At 33.5% G+C, this 17617-nt stretch overlaps 1 protein-coding gene across 11 annotated transcripts; it reads right to left on the bottom strand.

Annotated features, from left to right (window-relative positions):
• Positions 1-6505: 6505 nt before the first annotated feature.
• Positions 6506-13355, bottom strand: LOC114276420 (beta-galactosidase). 11 transcript variants are annotated; one of them, XM_082879266.1, is made up of 11 exons: positions 12989-13355; positions 12838-12890; positions 11581-11686; positions 11410-11497; positions 11029-11269; positions 10618-10928; positions 9824-9882; positions 8633-8707; positions 8464-8539; positions 7074-7124; positions 6506-6995 (listed from the first exon to the last, which is right to left on the bottom strand). In XM_082879266.1, the coding sequence occupies exons 2-5, from the start codon at positions 12873-12875 to the stop codon at positions 11142-11144; spliced, it is 360 nt and encodes a 119-aa protein (XP_082735392.1). In that variant the 5' UTR covers positions 12876-12890; positions 12989-13355; the 3' UTR covers positions 6506-6995; positions 7074-7124; positions 8464-8539; positions 8633-8707; positions 9824-9882; positions 10618-10928; positions 11029-11141. The 11 variants fall into 11 exon arrangements, with proteins under 11 accessions (XP_082735392.1, XP_082735388.1, XP_082735391.1 ...); XM_082879262.1 differs by lacking the exon at positions 8633-8707 and adding an exon at positions 8116-8171; XM_082879265.1 differs by having other exon boundaries at positions 8464-8707.
• Between the last annotated feature and the right edge of the window lie 4262 nt (positions 13356-17617).

The raw sequence follows: 17617 nt of genomic DNA, 5'->3' as shown, positions 1-17617 counted from the left end.
GGAGAGAGAGAGAGAGAGAGGGAGTGTGTGTGAGAGAGAGTGTGAGTGAGTGTGTTTTGAAATTTAAAATTTGAAAAAGTGAGGTGGGTGAGAAAGGATGCTGGGTGGGCGGGTGGAGCGTAGAGTTTTAGGTTTATTTATTTATTTATTTTTAATTTTATGTGTGCATGACTCTTAGTTGCAAAGTGTGTTTTGTTGTTTGACAGGATTAGTTTGGCATAAATTATAAAAGTTAAAAAATTATTTAAAAAATTAAAAAATTTATATTATTTAGAAGAAGCTTGTACATTCATATGCTACAAGTTGAACACAGATAAAAAAATAACACAACATGATAACTCAAAAATATAAAAAAGTTAAGTGTATAAACGTAAGAAATATGATCATGTTCACCCTTATTTAAAAGTCACTGAGTGAACTATAAGTTCAAAAATTAAAGATAAATTATAAATATATTCTCCGAAATAAATTTAAATTATGATTTGTTTCTTATAATTTTGAAAATTATATCTCATACTTTAAATTTTTAATTTCATAAGAAATAGCCACTTTATTAATATATCATCAAGTCAACTAATAGTTTTTAATGATGTTAAAAATTTATTTTAATTAATAATTCAAATAATTTTATCATTATATAGGAAAACAGTTAGGAATTAAATTTTCTAGTATATGTATATATGAACAAGCCCAGTTGGGCAAAACAATTAGTTCGTATTAGACTGTAATTTGAGTCTAGCATAAAAAAAATTTAAAAACTAGTTAAGTTAAAAATAATTAAAAATTTTATATAATTTTCTCCTCTTTGGGACAAAAATAATTTTAAAAAAATGAAAAATAAACTTATTTTGAGCAGAAAAATTTACAGTGATTTTATATAGGAGTTGGCTTCCCTCCAATCCGTGATCGGACTAGAGGAAGCTATTGGGCCCGTGGAAGCCCATCACAGGTCTCGTTTTGATAATCTGAACCGTTCAACGTGTAGAACTCGTCGAGTACTATATCTGTAAAAAATTACGTTGATCGGATATTGATAACTACGTAATCAAATCAGTTTTGTACAAAAAAAAATGGACAGTGAAAAAATAAACGGTTGACAGAAATCTGATCCAATGAGATAGCTATCGATATCCGATCAACGTGATTTTTTACAGGAATATAGTACTCGACGAGTTATATACATTGAACTGTTCGAATTATCAAAACGGGACTCGTAGTGGGTCCTCACGGATCCAATAATACCCTCCAATTTGATTACGGACTGGAGGGAAGCCCAGCCCTTTTATATATAACTGATTAATTTGAAAATTGATTTCATTTCACAAGAAAATTTGATTGATTCCAGAGTTGGCTACAATCACATCCCAACTCACATTCTTACCATTTCCAAAAAATATGAGTTGTACAATGGAAAGTGAAAGAGAGAACAGATAGACTGGGATAATTTGAGATAGAGTGTTCCATTCTCTAGCTAATGGATTAAGATCTGTTGATTGGAATAGAATGAGAGAGACAAAGATAGGGAAAGCATGACTTGAGAATTGTCAAACATGGCCCAAAAATGCGAAAATAATCGTGAAACACCGTACCGTACTAGCCATCCCAGCCAAATAAAAGAATTAATCGTCGTCGTCCTAGCCGCCATAACCTTAGAATTGTCAAACATAGTAACACTAGCACAATATGCAAGATAGAGAATGGTAGGATGAATCAAAATATATATAAAAAAAATTATCTAAAAAAAGAAGAAGAAAAAAAGTAGTTAAAAAACGAACTGTGCCAAATAAAACAATCGATCATCACCATTGCCGTCACAGGAGAACAACAAGAGTTGACAAATGACTAAAGAGAGAGAGAGAGAGATTGAGTTGGAGAGTCAAATAAATAGAGCAAATGAATATGGGATAAAGAATAGTCGTCGCTGGATAAGAATAGAGTAAAGAAAACAATCGGAGCCCCTGACACCAATGTTGCCGCGATAGTCGTCGCTGGATAAGAACACGAGTCGACAAATGAAAATATACATAGAGAGAGAGAGAGAGAGAGAGAGAGAGAGAGAGAGAGAGTTGGAGAGGTAACCTTAGGCCCATCATATCCTCAGAGTTGATAAGAGTTTCGCACTGAAACCAGTAGAAGAAGCTAGGACAATCATGCTGTGAACACTGCACTGAAACCAGTAGAAGAGGCCGCTAACGATTATAAGGCTCAAATCAAAGCATTGGTAAAGAACAAGACAGCTAATTCTAATAACAATAGGTTTCCAAAATTAGATATGATTCTAATGGGTATGTATACAAACGGACACATGGCATCTCTGTTCTCAGGGAATACATTTCTCTAGGAGAAACGGAGGTAGACCGTTGCTGTGAGGACGCATCGGTGATGATTATTCTAACTCGTCATCATGAACAGAACATCTATACTGTTAGAATATCATATAATTGTTTCAACTCCACAGTAAAAGAAATGTCACATTTAGCAACTAAAAATTTAGTCACAAAAAGCATTATTTTAGTCACCAAAACCTTTTGCCCACTAAAAACATTACTCGCCATGTTTGCCGCCAACACTTCAAAAGTATTTGGAATATTTGCTGACTAAAATATTTTTAGTAGCTAAAGTACAACCTTCGAGGACTAAATATTTAGTTGCCATATATTTTAAATTTAGTCGTCATGTAATTTTTAAAAAGTTAAATAATTTTTTATTTAAATTTTTAGCAACTAAATATTTAGTAGGCAAAAATTAAAATTTAAACCTATGGCGATTAAAAATTTAGTAGACAAATCAAAACTTAGACCCTTAATGACTAAAAATTTAGTAGGCTATAGTCAAAATTTAAACCTTTGACGACTAAAAATTTAGCAGGTAAAAGTCAAAATTTAAATCTTTGGTGACTAAAAGTCCTCTATTTTTTTTATTTTTTTTTATTTTTGAGAATCCAAAAAGTCCTATTTATATTTAATTTTTTATTTAATAATTTGAACCCGCACAACTTTTTTTATTACCCAAAAATAATAAACAAATGTTTACACAATCATATTCAAACACGGCACAAGTTACATGAAAATTCATGCAAATAAACTAATTGAGTCATGAACTAATTAAATTATGAATTATAAGATGTTGGCTTCTAGGTGAGGAAAAAAGCATAAATTACTGAGATAAACTGATGAAAAAAAAAGAAGATATGTTTCACGACAACCAAAAGGAGAAATACACAATGGATCAAAGAGCTATAAATGTATGTGATACCAGAAAATGAACTCTGAGAAATTCAAAAAGCAATACACAAAAATGAAGAGACCAATTTCTTGGATTCATAAACTTCCAATTTGCAGGCAAGATCCCCATGCCTCATATAATGCCCTTGCATAAGAATACAAGCAAGCAAAAGTGAACAGTTCTACCAACTCTTCATTTATTTGAACTAATTTCTCAAAAGGTTATTTTAGCAAATAAATTCCAATTACAGTACTTAGCTGACAAAGGTCCATGGATTAATAAGTCGAACAATGATACAGAGCCCTAAAAGTAGAGCTCTAAATTAAGCTAAAAGTAGAGCTCTAAATTGAGCCCTGCTTACATGGCAAGGAAAAAAAAAACAAAAACAAAAACAAAATCATACACATAAATCACATCACATCACAAATGGGGCCCACTATATTAAAGTTCTCCTAGAACTCTCTTTTAAGAGCTCCAAATCATTTTGTAATAAGTCCTAAGAGGACAACCCTCAATTGAATTGGATCAACAAGTCTCCATATAGTAACAATAGCAAATCAAAAAGCTCTTCCAGAGAGGAGCTACATAGGAAATTTTATTATTTATCGCAGAAAAGCTAAAATTAAATTGCAACTGACAGATTGCACAAATCAAATGTTCAAATTAAGTTCTCTCAATTCCCAAAACAAAAAGCGAAGGAATGAAGTGAGTTAGGGGGAGAAATCAAAACCTGGCAGCATGCTTCCCAGGTTATCTTTGACAGAGCGCACGCAAATGTCACCCAATACAGAACTCCATCTCTTAAAATTAGGCCATTTTTTTTGTAGTGTCCCCCATCTCTCAAATTTGCTTTGCACAAGTCATTTACAAATTAAAGACAACACTAAAACAAACACATACACCAGCAACAATGATTAAAACGGGTTAAAAGTTTTCAAGGCAATTCAGTTGGTTAATCCATAAAAAATGGTTAAGATGATTATACAAGAGCTGCAACTTGATGCTCTGTTCTACACTGGTCCTATAAACTAAAAAGTTTCATATATAGCACATTAATATTGTTAGTATATCACAAAATTAATTTGATAACACTTAAAAGATGAATTGCTTTCTCAATCTCATGTGCTTACTAGTTTAATATTTGAAAAGAGAAATCTAATCCTAAAAGGAAAGGATTCCTTATGTTCAGGAAATTAAAAGAACCAGTGATATAATGAAAAAATATCCATAAAAGGAAAAGAATTCACTCTTAAACCAGAAAAATAACATAGGTGATATTTAATAATATATTATCAATAAAGAACATGGACTATGAAGTTATCAAGGCAAGCTAGACGATCTAGCTATATAAACATCACAAAAACTACGATTATTAAAGTAAATACAATTCAATCGTATAAACACTGTAAGAACAAATCCCAAATTGGCATACATAAAATCAAACAAATTAACACACGTAGCCCAAACCAGAAACTTCAAAAGTTGTAGTCCCATTTATCTTGGTCAAAGTCACTACAACCATTTCCCTAAGCGTCACATGACACGATGCTGATTAGTCTCTACAACCAATCCACCAACATATTAAAAAAAATTGCAAACTTCAATTTCACAGTAAGGGGAGAGAGAGAGAGAGAGAAGAGATATATATGCTGGTATGATATAATAAAACTAGAATGACTTTCTACTATGTATCACTGAATGTTATGTCACCAGCAAACATTTGCCCTGTAGGACACAGATTACAACAGGAAAAAAAAATTATTCAGAGCTCTTAATAGATTTTACTTATGATTCTCAATTTTATATGCTAGTCTTCCAAATTGTAAATAAATACACATAAAACTAGAGTTTGGAGAGAGGAGATGTTGGGTTACGGTGTAGAGAGAGAGAGAGAGTGAGGAAAGAGAGTGCATAGGGGTCAATTTCTAGCCCAAGGCCAAAAGTAGATTGTTAGCTCTAAAGTCAAATAAAATATATTAAAAAAAAAATCACCAAAAAAGGGGCCCAAAATGCCACAAGAATTTCCAGAATTTTCAAAGTGCCGGCACCTCAAGGAGGAGATGTTGACACCTCAAAACAAGGGTGCTCCAAGGAAGTTCAACATAAGTGGGGTGTCGACCCCAGAAAGCCCAGGTGTCGAAACTTCCAAGTAGTGTCAAACCTAGATCACTGACCAAGCAGTGTTGACACCACAAAGAGGCAGTGTTGACACCAGGAAGCAGAACTCCAAGAGGAAAAGAAAGAAATGCAAGTGTGTCGACCCTGGAGCCCTAGTGTTGACACCTTAATCATAAATTCAAGGTTCTAAAGCATTTTTCTGACAAATCTGAGTGCAATTCAATATTCCTATCATATTCTAGATCAAATTTCCACTCTACCACTTCAATATTACCTCACCCAAAGGATCTCAATTAAAAAAATACGGAAATTACACACATTTTATTGCCTTAAGTTGCACAAGTGTTACAGTTCTCTTGATCATATCAAGAGTGTTTTGATCTAATTTTGTCAATGTAGACGATGATAGACTTGATCTTTAGATTAGACTTCATTGTATATGGAGGCGGATTTGTTGTAATCCTGGTAGACCTTTTGTATTTTGATGATTGTTTTTGTTTTTGTTTCAACTTTGTTTTGATTTATTTGCACAACAACAAAATTAAATTTTTACGGCTTGCAAGCCGTAAAAGCTCTTTCACGTCATGCACACAAATGTTGTTATATGACATGTCGTGAAAAATTGAGTGTTATTTACGACATGCAAGTAAAATTGTAAAAAATAATAAATTAAATATTAATGACATACTTTGTATGTCGTATATAATTTTTTACGACATTTTTGTCATGCCATAAATCATAATACTTTCCATGGCATAGTTTTACATGCCGTAGAAGGTTATTTTGAATATATTTATGGCATATTTTGTATGCCGTATATAATATTTTATGACATTTTCTTGCATGTCATAAATCATCACACTACTACATAATTTTGTATGTTGTAGAAGGTCATTTTTAATATATTTATAACATACTTTGTATGCCGTATATAATCTTTTACGGCATTTTCTTGCACGTCCCAAATCATTATACTTTTTATGACATAATTTTATATGCCGTAGAAGGTTATTTTTAAAATATAATATATATATATATATATATACAGGAATATAACCTTGCCTAACAGTATGCAGATAGTAACTTATAAAATGCAACTTATGACAAGCAAAAGCAACTATGAAGTAAGTAAAAAAATCTAACATTCATACACCAAACAACCTGCATACTAACTTCCATCCTCAACTTAACAACCTCAAACATACAAATCAAGAAAAGTATCCAAATCATAAGATTCACTAATCTCTAAAATACGACTTTAACAACCTCAAACATACAAATCAAGAAAAGTATCTAAATCATAAGATTCACTAATCTCTAAAATACAACTTTAAACATCCAAAAAATATAACTGCAAATCGTAAATCAATTAGTCTCTAAAATACGACTCTAGTTTCCACTAATCTCTAAAATACAACTTTAACAACCTCTAAAATACAACTAATCTCTAAAATACGACTTTAACAACCTCAAACATACAAACCAAGAAAAGTATCCAAATCATAAAACGTTTTCACAAAGGACAGTCCAGCGCTCTAGCTTCCACTCCGTGCACCCTCCCAAGAGAGCATCAAAAGCAACTGGAATATTTACTATATAACTCTCCATTGAATTGAAAGAGCACATTCTCCATTCAAAGAGCTCATTCTCCACTGAAATGAAAGAGCGCATAGATATATATACACACACAAACATGTATTCAAAAGATAGAATATAAGTTGTAAATTAACCTGAGCAAGGTCACCAGTGGCATAGTCACAGAATAGCAAATAACCATTTGGCTGGAGAAAGAAAAGTTGAAATTACATTAAGAAATCATAATAGTAATATTAATTACAGATTTTCAAAATCTCATAGTGGCATTTACTAATCATTGCCTTAAGAACTTTTCTGATATTTGGCAACACCAGTGGCATCTTCTCAGGGGACACAGCAAACAACATGAATATATGCTTAAAAAGTCAGCTAGGTAACAACAAACATTACAGGAAAAGCAAGTAAACTCAAGATCTGAAGCAAATGCTAAATGAAGCACTCCTACAAGAGGAAAGCACTTAGCATCAATAAGTTGAACAAAAGGAGGAAGTTGTCACAGCATACATGTCATACGCTCATTCTTAGTCTTATGTTTATATAAATAGATATCTCCAACTTCAAAATTATCTACACACAGCTCATCCTCATCACCACTATCATCTCCTACATTCAGAAATGGAGGGAACAGTCACCACTGCATCACCAAAAAGGCACATCTCTCTCTCTCTCTCTCTCTCTCTCTCTCTCTCTCTCTCTCCATTTTATTGTATATGTTGAAAATTTTGAAGTTTGCGTGAACCAACCTCTAAGCTCTAACACCTTAGTGTTGTTGTGTGTTTGTTAATTGATTTTCAGGATTGCAGTAGTAACAGGGGGCGGCAAAGGAATTGGATCAGAGATATGTAGACAGTTAGCTTCCAATGAAGTCATGGTGATCTTAACAGCTAGAGATGAGAAGAGGGGTACTGAAGCTGTTGAAAATCTCAAAGCTTGTGGGTTATCTGATATTTTTTTTCATCAACTTGATGTTACATACTCTGCTAGTATTGCTTCTTTAGCAGATTACATCAAAAATAAATTCGGAAAGCTCGACATATTGGTAAGATTGGAAGCAAACTAAATTGATTAAAACTAATTTTAATCAATAGTGTATGTGTAACTATTTGTCTAAAATTATCAACGATAAACAACTTACATATAGAAAGTGTGATTTTTAAGGAATGTGAACAAATTTACCTCCAAGTGAAGATTTCTTGAGATACATAGGTCTGTTTCAAACTTTAGAGTGGCTCCTTGTAGCATTTCAGTTCGCACAGCATCCCACAAAGTAGATTATTGATCAATTTCACAACAGATAATTGTAAGAAAAATAAATGAACTCGATTAGAAGGCCCTATCATAAAAACACTGTCAATAAAATGATAATCTACAAATATTATGCTACTTTCATAATACAATTTGTCAATTTCAACAATAGAAGATATAAAATGCAATTTATATGTCATATTATCTGCTGTTCCTCATTCGCTAATGAGAAAAAGATAATTTGATTTGTTCCAAACTAGATGGAGAGGAGTTTCTCACCAAAACAACAAACAGAACCACATTAAAGATTGCAACCACCCTCCATTTAGTTTTCATGTATTGTGCAACTCCTTCCCTGGGAGCATGACATGCAGGAAAAGCAAAGGGCAATGAGAATTTCATATAACAGAGGTAATAGAGGGAGAAGATGGAAAGTAGTAATGTTTACTTGAAGGAATCACAATTGTAGCACAAAGTAGTAATGTTTACACAGCATTGGATATGTCCACAGGTGTAATGAATCCTGTAGAGAACTTGCTTCCGTTCATCTCCAATAGGAGCCAAAAGAGTTGAATAACAAAGACAAGTTGACAATGACGAAGAAAAGACTGATTGTCATGACGGCACCGGAAACTGTAATGCAATGGGTGATCCCAATTGATCATAGCATATAATCCCATGTTGTAAATGTATGGGCAATACAATGTGTTTAAATTTGATTTGCTTACTTTAAATTTAAACACATTTTAAATTTGATTTGCTTACTTTTAAGTGTTAAATCTAAGCCATACAATTTTTCTTCAAAATTCACATGATCGTGTAAATTCTTTTATTTAGACACATACTGTACTTATGTAATCATATTATTTGTAAAAAGTATAGGATATTGTCTCAAGAATACAAAATAACTTCTCTCGAAATGGAGTAGTCCATTCTAACAAATCTTAATGACAAAATAAACTGCCTTTGTTTTTAACGATAGTTTTGAAACACTTATAATGATAAGACAGATCAAATCCCCAGTCACCAATTCTCTCGTCTTATCATGTTTAGAGAAACTCATGATGTAGTTGAAATAATTTGAGACCTCAGGATAAAGGATAATTGGGATATAATCCGATAGAGCATTATGTGTGAACATAGCAGACCCACTTTGCAATATGCCGCTGTAATTTGCTAAAAATAGATGAATAATACGAAATGAATAAACAATAAAGTATATGTTAAGTGGCGTTTGGCAAATGCTTTTTCAATGGCCAAACAGGGGCAGCTAAAAGAGATCCATGTATGTGTTATCATTGCTACCACGATTCTCACAATAAAGCAGAGACCGTTGGTAGTTGATTAAGAGGGAGTTAAAGCTTCAAGTCAATTATTGGAATCTCTATATACAAGTCTTAAAGTCAAGCAACTTGCTAAGAGCATCTATGATCTCTATATCTTTCTTGCGAGTTAAATTTAATAATACTAACTAAGCAACTAATATCTCCATCAAAATTCAGAACAAAGCAAAATTTAACTAGCAATTGGAAACAATTTCTGTAAGAACAGAGACATTCAAACCATCAAAACATGTTACATAACCAAATCAATAGAAATTTTCATTGAAGAGCTATAAACACAACACAAATCAAAATACCTCATAAGCTCCTGTCTCTATGAATCCTTGATGCTTGAGATCATAAAGTTGAAATGAAACTGTATTTATCAACAAAAAAAAAAGATGAAATGAAGCTGGAAGGGAGAAAAATTTAGCTTAATTGAATAGAAATCAAATCAAAATCAAAATCAAAATCAAAACCCTAGAAATCAAAATCAAAACTCTAGAAATCAAATCAAAATCAGAGAGAGATGAGAAAGGAGAATCAACCAAAAAAAAAAAAAAGCTAATGGATCATTTCCTGCTGGTGCGTTGAATGTAGTCTGGAAAGATTGTTCAATGAATTAAAAGCTTTTTTATGAATTCATTTGTGCGTCTATGGGTAATGGAACTCATAAGTATCAATAAAAAGGCGTTAACGGGTGGGGGTGGTTTGGGATGATTATTACCTTGTACCATGTCAAGGGTTGTTTTGTAGCCAATAGTGATCCCTCAGCCCACTCAACAGAGGAACTTCCATCAAGTGTTTGCAGTTTTAAGTTCTCGCCTTTTAGACCAACCAACATAGAAACATCAATCTTAATTTTTATTGCTTGTTTACGAACTATATGAACTTCTTTTCCCATATCATGCATTATTTTCATCCCGGTATCCCTTTATTATTATTATCTTCTGATAAATTCTGGTATCCCTTTATTATTGTTTTCACCACTCGACTTTGAAGGAAACTTACTGGTTTCATCATTGCCTTGGACTTATACCATTTTGAAATGTAGAGAGTATACTTGGAAACAGAAAATGGAAGCAGAAAACTCATGAAAACAAAAACAAACCTTGTAAGACCACTGTTGCTTTGTCAAGTCTCTTGTCCCCTCATTGAGGCCCTTCAATGTGACCGGGCCAAGAACCCCCGTGTTCCATGTCTCATAATGCACACCGACATTATGAAATCGATCCAATAGAATTTAGAAAGATTCCATTACTGTCATTAACATCCCAAGAATGTAAACTTTTATCAAAAGGTATGGACTAACCGGAAGGCCAACAGCAACACTTAGTAAAGAAATCTTGTTAATTCCGGCTCTCAACTTCACAGTGCTGCTATATGTCAGTTTTGGATTCTCTAGCAGCCCATACACGGTTCCTGTCATAAACATGTATTAGTAAATCAAGATACAGGTCAAAGCTCATTTCATGAAAGTTTTTTTAAATTTTTGTTAAAATTACTAAATAAGTTCATGTACCTGATAGTTGACCGTTGATGAAAAAGAGTGAGTTTCAATTGTCAAAAAAGCGACAAATGTTGAAAACCACAGTATATATTGCCAGGCCAAGTCATTTACCTGATAGCTTTTGCTTAATCTACCTCTAGATTATTGCCAGGCCAAGTCACTGCGCGATACGAGGAAACCAAAACTGGTTCACATTGCTTGATAGCTTTATGCAAATTTGTCAAATGCCCCCATTTTGGTTCTCTTAGTAATCCTTCAAGATAACAAATTATTCATATCATATATACATGCACGATAATCTTACTCATGATCTCACAATATATGCATGTGTATACACGCATTTTTCTTTGAATTTTTTGTTTTTGTTTTTGTTTTTGTTTTTGGGTATCATACCATATTCATCAATCGGAGCATCATAGTCGTAGCTAATGGCAATGAAGAGACCAGCAACTGTCCGCCCAAAATTTGTTCCGCCATGGTACTGATACAGAAAAGAAAAGAAAAAAATTCATTGTACATGGGCTGAACTATTTCTATAAATAATATAATTTGGAATTGACTTACCATATAATAATTCATGAATGAACCATTATTTTGTATAAACCTAGCAACTGAAAATGCCAAGTCTTCAACAGGTCTATAAGCAACTACACCACCAAATTCTGTATACCTGAGAAAAAAACAGAGGAAACAGAGGAATACGAAGAAACAACATAAGAAAGGAATCGAATAAAATTGAAAGAGTGTTGTAATATCTGTGTGATCAAACAATTTAAATTTACAACAACAAAGAAAACTCCCAAAATTAAAATTACTCGTGGCCAAAAATCACAAAATCGAAGCTGGACTTGCACAGTAAGTAATGTTTCTAGTTCGCACTCTAGTTCTTGTAAAAACAACAGTCATGACAATAACATATCAATACCATTCACAATTATGAGGCACCAAAAACCAAAAAGCAAAAAACGGAGAAACAACAAAAATAACAAACTCATTCTTTTGTTTGTTGCCATTCTTGTATAGTCAAAAATTTCTTTGTTGCATATGCCCAAAATTCATTTGTTAAAACAAAAAACGAAAACAAACAAACGAACAAAACAAAAAAAAAACAAAAGGCAGGACATTTTATGCTCTAAATGTCTTAGCACTAGATGCATAGAACAGATGGCATGGAAAAACTACAATATTCATTAACATAATTCATTGTTAAATTAGAAAATTAAAATAAAATTAATTACATAACAACCAGAGATCTGTTGACATTCTCCAACAAGTATCCCTCAACAACATACCTAAAAGATTTTCTTTTTCTTTTTTTCCTCACAAACTGTGTAACTTCGGCAACTGTAAAGCCAACTTCCCACTCAAAAGGGAGGCAATCTCTAAAACACAACCAGAGTTCTGTTGACTTGGATATCTATTGATGATATTTTTTTCATCTGAGAAAAAGGAAAAGACAGTGGAGAAGAAAAAGTTAAAGCAACCCGATAATGATCCCCTAAAGGAGTAGAGTCCATGGGCTACCCATTTGAGAGACAAATCAACATACATTAACCCAGAACCTTAAGACACAAACAATCCGAACAGATCCAGCTATGAAATGCATACCAAATACATAAATTATATAAAAATCTCAAAACCCATAAATCTCATAACATACACCAATAATTGAGTGAAATGAAAAACCAAAAAATTTAAAAACTCATCCAAACAGACGCAAAAACAAGAAAATAAATAAACAAATAAAATAGATGCATCAATCAGAAATGGCAGAAATGAACAATTCAAAATTCAGTGGTAGAGTGAAAATACACTCCTAACCTTGAATGCAGCCGAATCCAGCAGCCATAGAAGAGCATAACCCACTGGCACCTCTGTCAGATCATCACCACAAACTTGTTAGAGAGAGAGCGAGAGAGACAGAGACAGAGAGAGGTAGAGACAGAGAGAGAGAAGTGATTAGTGACCGTACCCAAGAAATGGCGAGAAGAAGCAACAAAATCGCATGGAAGATCGGAGTTGGCTAGGGTTTCCAATTGAGAACCGCCCAACTGTGCTTTGATTGGAGGTGGTAACGAACAGTCTAACCCACCGAGTTGGCTCCTAACTTCACCACTGCCACCGTCATCATCATCAACTTCCTCCAATTCTACATCGTTCCCGCCACCGCCACTATCATCATCGTCGTCTTCTTCTCCTTCATCGTCTTCTCTTTACCTCTCTGCTTCTCCGAGAGCTTCGAACCTCTGCTTACTCCCATCCATGGCGAAATCAGAGAGAATGAGGGATTGCAGGAGAGAGAGAGAGACAGACACAGTCTACAAACATAAACAAATTAAAATCCTAGGCTCCGTTTGTTTCACCGGATATAAAATAGAGGATATAATATGATGTGGGATATAGTCAGGATATGTAATGAATAGGATATATGTATTGGATAGTATATCCCCCAAATCATGTTTGTTGACTTGGTATATAAGACCGGATATATGTTATCCATGTTTGTTTTATAAAATATATTGTGGGATATAAATAAGTAATTTCCAAAATTACCCTCATAATATATTTTAAATACCCATATTGCCCTTATGTCCATCAAAACCAAATTGTTCAAATTAGGAAAAACTAATGTAAATCAACAAATTAAAAATTCATATTATTTTTTATTTGAACAAATTAAATATTCGTATTAAATTCAATAATTTTTCAAATCAAAAAAAAAAATTATATTAAACTAATGTCCACTGATAAAAAATTTTATATTATATTAAATTCAATAATTTTACCCCCCAAAAAAAAACTAATATTCATTCTAAAAAAATTTATCTTACAAAATAATCATTGAATGAAAAAAAATAACATCTTTATTCATTCATTCATCACACATCATTATTCTTATAAAATAATCCAAGCCATTATAATTAAAAATAACCTTCATTCATTCTAAGTAAATGATAACATTTTTTTACAATAGATAACCTTCAACTTAATATATTAAGCATCATTCCAACAAAATAAAGCAATACTAATATTAAGCATACTTCAGCTTACTTACAACCCCAACAATTAGATTGAAACTAGGTACAAAAGCCATTTCTAGGGGATGTAAACCAGTTAGTCTGTCAAAATATTTCTAATCCTCCTAATAACTATGCAAAATAGGCACTACACATGTGCCTGAGGAGGAATAGCAATACTAATATTATAATATATAGATAGATATATGTCATTAGCCTACAGCAAACACACTTAAACACACCCGGCCAACAATAAACATACCCATTCCATTTTTTCTTCTTCAGGCAAGCTAAAGAACAAATCAACCCTTTCAGCATCCTTCACAATAAGGGTAGCTGCTCTCAACCTGTCATTTGTGTTCAGTCGCAACTTGGCTAGTTCCCCATTAACCAGCTTCCTAGCTTGAGACAAGTCTTGGGCATACCCAATCCTATGAGCAATTTCTTCCATGGCAGTGTTGGTTTTCTTGAAGAAGGAACCAAACTCAACAGCCATATCAACAAGACCCTTTGCAATACCTTCAGCTTCCCTAGCTCTTTTCTTAGAAGTTGTGCCTGAGCCACCTTGGTTGCATGGAGTCCCAGATGCTGATAAGGAACAATCAGGCAGATCAACAATTGGAGTGTAACACTCCTCAGTAGTTTGGTCCTCTTTTTCTAAGGCATCAACCATGTCAGCAGGTCCTTCAGCCAAGACTCCAGTGGCTCTATCCTTGCCAAAGAGAATTACCCAGTCCTCGTAGTAAATAAAAGGTACATTTCTCATGCCCTTGGCATCTGGCTCCCTCTACAAAACAATATTTTTTCGAAATTTATATTTCTAGTTAATAAATAATACAAAATGGTTAAATAATGCAAAATGGTTAAGGTAAGTTTTTTACCTTGACATAGTTTTGCCAAACTTCGTCACTGTCGACCAAAATCATCTTCTCAGAGTCATCCCACCCAAAGCCACTCAAGCGAAGCATGTCAGTAAGCAAATTGTATTGTCTTCTCCAAAATTTGATCTTTGACTCGATATGAGGGGATGCACGAAGATCAGTTCCAGGAAAAGCCAATATGATAAGCTTCTCCAATTCAGAGTAAAATCCACACCTAAACTGACCATTGTCAGCTTTCCATTTTTCACTGAACAGATCCCTCATGGCTCGGATCAACACATCACACTCTTTCGGAGTCCACACTCTACGACCTCTTGATGAGGAAGCAGTTCCCTTTCCCTTACCCTTTTTTCGGCATCCACTAGTAGCAGTTGTGTCATCCATACCTAACATGCAACCATTTTTAACAGAACAATAATTTTATTAAGACAACCAAACAAACACTCCTATTAAGTTATGTCTTCAACAAATAACTGAAACATAAAATAAGTTACATGTGTACATCATCCTATTAAGTTACAAGTCTCCAACTCACTACACAACATAAGTATTAAAAAACATTACATCCAATGAAAATAGTACTTAATTTTACATCCTATTAGCTAACCACTCATTATACATTTGGTTAGCTAGAGTGTCCCTCCAATTACTCCATTGGTCAGATCCCTCAATTGTGTCAATGTACTCGTTCCCTGTTTCTTGATTATTTGGCAATGTGTCATCTAAGTCTACCTCCAATGGATCCATAGGCATCTCACGTTTGATGAGATTGTGTAGAAGACAACAAGCTGTGATAATTCGACATTGGGTCTTGATTGGAAAATAGGAATATGTTCTCAATATTGCCCATCTAAGCTTCAGAAGACCAAAACATCTCTCTATTATGTTACGAGCCGCGGAGTGCTTCATATTGAAGAACTCCTCTGCATTAGTTGGGGCACCCCCTTCCCTCCAAGTGGACAAGTGGTAACGTTGTCCTCTATAAGGTGCTAAAAAGCCCTCCCCATTAGTATAGCCCGCATCAACTAGATAGTAGGAACCTGTAATAATGTAGGATTATATAATTACATAATCACATAATTTAAGTACAAGTCCAAAGGTTATACATAGTAAAGATATTGTGAAATGCAGTTGTACCCGTTGGCACTCTCAACCCATTTGGTCTACTTATGGCATCTCTAAGTACTCTAGAATCTGAAGCGGAACCTTCCCATCCAGGTAAGACATATATGAACTGCATGTCATGGGAGCAAACACCCAAGACATTAGTCGCAATTTCACCCTTTCTTGATCTATACCTTGCTTTATCTACTGCAGGAGCTAGCACTCTAACATAGGTGCCATCAAGTGCACCAAGACAATTCTACCAAAAATTACCAAAAATAAATTATTACTTATTAAATTGTAATTATGAATAATATAACTTTTATCAAACATGAAGAATTACTAAAACTAGCATTTACCTGAAACCACCTCCACCTATCATCTGTGCACCCAGCAGTTATTGGCTCAGGTGTCTTTAGTAAGACACCTTGCAGTCGAAGCACAGCCTTAAGGACATCATTGAAATATTTACTAACTGTTTGACCAGACCTCATAAAATTGAATTTGACATTTCGATTTTTATGGTGGTGCCCAAGCACAGTCAAGAACATAGCAACCTTTTCCTCTAATACAACATATTTTGAATCTGACACACCCTTTGTTCTGATAAGCCCACACAACCGCAGAAAGGTATGCCTATTCATTCGTAGTTGTTCATGGCAATCTATGTCATTATCTCTGACCAACCTATTTAGGTGGTCAAGTTGTTGTTTGAAAGGATTAGGATTTGTACTTATTTTCCTCGTAGCCTCAAATCTTTCCAATGCAGCATGCAAAACGACTATATAAACTCCACAAGTATAATTCATGGATGATACCATATGTTGCAAGGCAACATAGGCCTCAATGAGGTCCCTCCTACCATCAAATCCTTTATTACTTGCCATCTATGAAAAGAAATAGTGCATATTGTAAATTAAATAACTAAAGCAATCAAATAGATAACTAAATCAATGCTAACTATTATTCACAATAGCCCCATGTAAACAATTCAGATTATGTAAAATAAAATCTGATTCAATCAAAAATCAGTGGGTAAACTAACTTATTATGTAAACTAACTTTACCAATATATAAAATCAGATTATTTATTATGTAAACTTATTATGTAAACTAACTTTCCCAACTCACTGGATATAATAAAATCTGATTATGTAAACTAACTTTATTTATTTTTATGATCTATATATAAACTATTTATTTTTATAATCTGGATATAAACTAATTATGTAAATCATTCCCTGACTTCAAAATCTTCCCATGAACTTCCCTCCCAAACTTTAAACATTTTAAATCTTCAATTGTATTAAACACGCTACAATAAGTGTAAACATCAGATTTTACATTGTTTTCACACATTTTAACATACAATTCCAAAGCTTCTTGACTACACCCATACCCAATTCGGAGACACACTCATGAACTTCTTTGCCTTTATCAGCGTCACCTAAATTCCCAACTGCCTTCAGAACAGAACTTCATTATATAAAATCTGGATATAAAATCAGATTATCTTTAAACTATCTTTTCCAATATATAAAAATCTAATTATGTAAAAAAATCAAACTCTTCATAGATTATTTATTTATTTTTATTTTT

Source organism: Camellia sinensis, chromosome 7 (assembly GCF_055761805.1).
Source record: "Camellia sinensis isolate YWXY chromosome 7, ASM5576180v1, whole genome shotgun sequence".
Lineage (NCBI taxonomy): Eukaryota > Viridiplantae > Streptophyta > Magnoliopsida > Ericales > Theaceae > Camellia > Camellia sinensis.
Note: the sequence above shows the minus strand (reverse complement) of the source record. Positions and strands in the feature narration are given on the sequence as shown.